This window comes from Emiliania huxleyi, assembly GCF_000372725.1.
Source record: "Emiliania huxleyi CCMP1516 chromosome Unknown EMIHUscaffold_1230, whole genome shotgun sequence".
NCBI lineage: Eukaryota > Haptophyta > Isochrysidales > Noelaerhabdaceae > Emiliania > Emiliania huxleyi.
The window spans coordinates 4,789-8,531 of record NW_005201359.1 but is presented as its reverse complement, the minus strand read 5'-3'; the positions used below and the strand labels follow the sequence as shown (position 1 = coordinate 8,531).

Genomic DNA, 3,743 nt, shown 5'->3' with positions numbered 1-3,743 from the left:
CAGGTGAGTCTCGGAGGCGTGTCGGAGGCGTCTCGGAGGTGTCTCGGAGGTGTCTCGGAGGTGTCTCGGAGGTGTCTCGGAGGTGTCTCGGAGGTGTCTCGGAGGTCAAGCTCGAGCTGCGCCTGGAAGCCGGCCTCCACCTCCGCCCGTGCCGCCTCGCCTTGAGCGCGTACCGCTTCCAGTTCCGCCGCGTGCGCCGCCGCCGCCGCGCCACCGCGCTCTCCCGCCGCGGAGAGCTCGACTTCGACCTCGGCCACGCGCGCACGCGCCTCCGCCTCTGCCTCGCGCGACCGGCCCAGCTCTGTTTCTGCCTCGGACAGCTGCGCCTTGAGAGATGCCACCTCGGCCGCCGCGGCAACCTCAAAACCGCCGCGCCTCTCGCCCGCCGCCGCCCTCCACGCCGCCGCCGTCGCCTCGGCCGCCATGGCCGCTGCCACCGCCTCGTCCTCGCCCTCGCCCTCGTCCTCGTCCTCGTCCTCTTGCTTCTGCTCCTGCTGTTGCTCCTCCTCTGCCTCCTGTTGCTCCTGCTGCTCCTGCTCCTCCTCCGCCACACCCTGGAGCGCGGGGCCATCTCTGCAGCCGTTGGACAGGCGCTCTTCCGCAACCGCCGCCGCCGCAGCAGCCTCAGCGTCAGGTGGTCGAGCGAAGAGGTGGTCGAGCGAGTCGAGACTGTCCCGCTCCTCCTCCGCCACCGCTGCAGCCTCTGCCGCCTCCGCCTCCGCCTCCGCCTCCGCCTCCGCCGCCTCCTCCTCTTCCGCCCTGAGACGGGCATCCTCCTCCTTCTGCCTCACCCGCTCCGCCTCCGCCGCAGCGGCCGCCTCGGCTTCGGCTTGCTCGCGCGCCTCGTCCTCCAGGCGTACTCGCTCCGCCTCCGCGGCAGCCTCCGCCTCTGCCTCTGCAGCAGCCTCTGCCTCTGCCTCAGCAGCAGCCTCTGCCGCCGCCGCCCTCTCCGCCTCCTTCGCCGCCTCCTCAGCAGCCACTCTCGCCTCCTCCTCCTTCGCCGCCTTCTCGGCCTCGGCTCGGACGGCCTCCTCCAGGCGTACTCGCTCCGCCTCCGCTGCAGCTGCCTCAGCAGCCGCCGCCTCCGCTGCAGCCGCCTCAGCAGCCGCCGCCTCCGCTGCAGCCGCCTCAGCAGCCGCCGCCTCCGCTGCAGCCGCCTCAGCAGCCGCCGCCTCCGCTGCAGCCGCCTCAGCAGCCGCCGCCTCCGCTGCAGCCGCCTCCGCAGCAGCCTGCTCCTCGAGGCGGGATTTCTCTGAGGCCGCCGCCTGCTCTGCCGCCACCCGCGCCGACTCCTCCTCCGCCGCGCGCGCCGCCTCTTCGGCCGCCCGCGCCGCCTCGGCCTCGGCCGCCTTTGCCGCCTCGGTCGCCGCCGCCTTCGCCGCCTCCGCCTCTGCGAGTTGTGCATGGAGCGCCTTCATCTCTCGGACTTTGGCGAGAGCGCCATGCTTGTCGCCCGCTGCGCGGAGCGAGATAGCTTCGGCCTTCAGCGCCTTGCAGCGCTCAGATAAGGCTGCGATGTCGATGTCCATCGCAACGTCGGAAGCTACTTTGGGAAAGGGACACTGAGCGACAGCGCGGCGCCGGACTCCACAAGCCGCAATGCAAAATAAAACTCCTAACGTTTTTCGTGTGTGCTGTTGATCTGTTCGCAAACCACCACGGGGCGCCTGCACGCTATCACCTCCGTTTTGCCTTGGTGCCCCAGTCTCGCGACGAACCGCGCCAGCCCGCCAGGGCGCTCGGCATGACCAGCCTCGACCATGGCGCCCTCCACGACTTTGACTTTGGCTCCGGCGCTCCGGCGCCCTCTGCTCCCTGGACCATAATCGCTCCATGTGCTGGCGGCGGCGGCGCCGTCGCCGTCGTGGCCGGCTGGCTGCTGTGGCGCTGGTGCAAGCGGAGGCGGCTGCGCCGAATCTGGAGCCAGCACGTGCTGCGCTCCGACGCTGTCAACTACGCCTGGTCGCCTTCGAACGCTCGCTTTCTCGATGCGCATGCACAGGACACGCCTCCCTCGGCGAGGGACACTCCGCGCTTCTCTCAGGCCGGCGATGATCGCTGATGCGGCGCGCACGAGTCCGCCATGGCGCGTACGCGCCACCGTCGACACTCGACGAGAAGATGTGTCATTGCTTGCCTCTTGTCTTGAGGCATATGCCTTGTTGCCCTTGTACGTACCTGCTCGTTCTGAGGGTGGCACATCCCCGTTCACACCTACACACGGGTAATCAACCCCGCTCCCCCATGAATATGAATCGCCGAATTTGCATGGCGGGCGCTTGACGAACCAGGGGGAACGGGCGTGGCAACCACAAGCACAACCACACACGTCAGGCCACCTTGTGACGGTGCCCTGGCAAAATCGTCCCGATTTCGATGCGCGATTTAGCTAAGTCCCAGAGCCGTTTACGCATGAGCGGGCCCCCTCACCAGCCTAGGGCTCGCGCTTCTGGCCCGAGGTGTCGCCGCTGCCTCCCGCGCCCTCCGGCGCCTGCTGCTACTGCCGGTCGGCCGGTCGGGTCCGCGCGACGGCTCCATCCTCGAGACGTAGCGGTCGCTGAGCGCTTTCTCGACCGCTACGTCTTCCAGTGCACCCACCCACCGCGACCCTCGAACCTGCGCTGCGCGGCGCAGTTGCTGCCGAGCGAGACGCCCCCGCCCGCGCAGGGGCGGCATCACCAGACGCTACCGCATGGCCGAGCAGCGAGCAGTGTGTGCCGCAGTGCCCGTCCGGGCCCTCTTGCAGCTGCCTCTATTGGGCGTAAACCGCGGATATAAGGGTCTATACGGAGGTGGGTGGCCTCTTAGAGGTATGGGAGCCGCTGGCACCGCGCTGGGCGCCGCGGATGCACGTACGAACGAACATTATGAAATCGGGACGATTTTGACCCAAAAATCACAAGGTGGCGCGTGTGTGGACGCCGTGTGGAGGAGTGTTGTGTGTGGCAACTCATGATCGAACCAGCGACTCATAGAGTCGAACCACGACTCATAGAGTCGAACGGGACCACGGCGAACGTGGTAGTGGCAACCACGGCGGACGTGGTTGTGGTAGGTCATGATAAAACCGGAAAGGAAAAAGAAGCCACCCCCACGCGACTGAAAACAGATAAAGACAAAAGTCTTAATGGACCTGTCCTAGACTCTGTGGCTGAAGTAGCGTGTGCGTCGAAGCCACAAGAGGGCTGGCATAGCCCGAGAATTGGTCAAGAGGGGGGTTGGCGTGTCCTTTAGTTTTCCTTGAACAGTTTGATGGGGGTGGAACGATCGCCGCAAGGGGCGTGAACGCACAAGAGACAAGTGCGTAATGACCGCAAGTGGTTCGTGAACACCCCAAGGGGTGTGAAAGTACATACTCCATTTATCCACAGATACCATAGTCCATACCAGCAAAGTACCCGAATCCAACTCCACGTGCCCAAGCGCACACCGGCCGGAGCGCCACCGGGGGGTGCCGCCCTCCCGTTCATGACATCATGAGCCCAACAACACGAACGCTATCCATCCTCACCGGCCCCCATCCCCGTGGTCGGCCTCGCTCGCCGCGCCAAGCCGCGGTCCGGTCGTCCGCCCGGCGGCCAAGGGCGGGGAGGGGGCCACCCGCGCTCGCGCAGCGTACTTGTTTAGCTTACTGGGAGAAAAGAGAGAGGGGGTTGTGTTCTCTAGGCCCCTAAGGGCCCTACGCGCGGCGTGAGAGGCAGGCTGTGGTCATGACGCAGTCATAGGGTGTTATGTGCCGTCAG

The 3,743-nt window shown here is 66.7% G+C and overlaps 2 protein-coding genes across 2 annotated transcripts in view; one reads left to right on the top strand and one right to left on the bottom strand.

Moving 5' to 3' along the window:
* EMIHUDRAFT_122350 (hypothetical protein) overlaps nt 1-1,529 on the bottom strand; it is a gene marked incomplete at both ends in the record, with an annotated part of 4,429 nt that extends 2,900 nt beyond the window's left edge. Inside the window, one exon of the mRNA XM_005789970.1 lies at nt 174-1,529. Coding sequence (XP_005790027.1) covers nt 174-1,529 — 1,356 coding nt within the window. The remainder of the gene's footprint in view (nt 1-173) is intronic.
* Nucleotides 1,530-1,744: 215 nt separating this feature from the next.
* EMIHUDRAFT_252020 (hypothetical protein) lies at nt 1,745-2,062 on the top strand (the record flags this gene model as incomplete). Its single annotated transcript, XM_005789969.1, has 1 exon — nt 1,745-2,062. One exon carries the CDS (start codon nt 1,745-1,747, stop codon nt 2,060-2,062), a length of 318 nt encoding a protein of 105 aa, XP_005790026.1.
* Between the last annotated feature and the right edge of the window lie 1,681 nt (nt 2,063-3,743).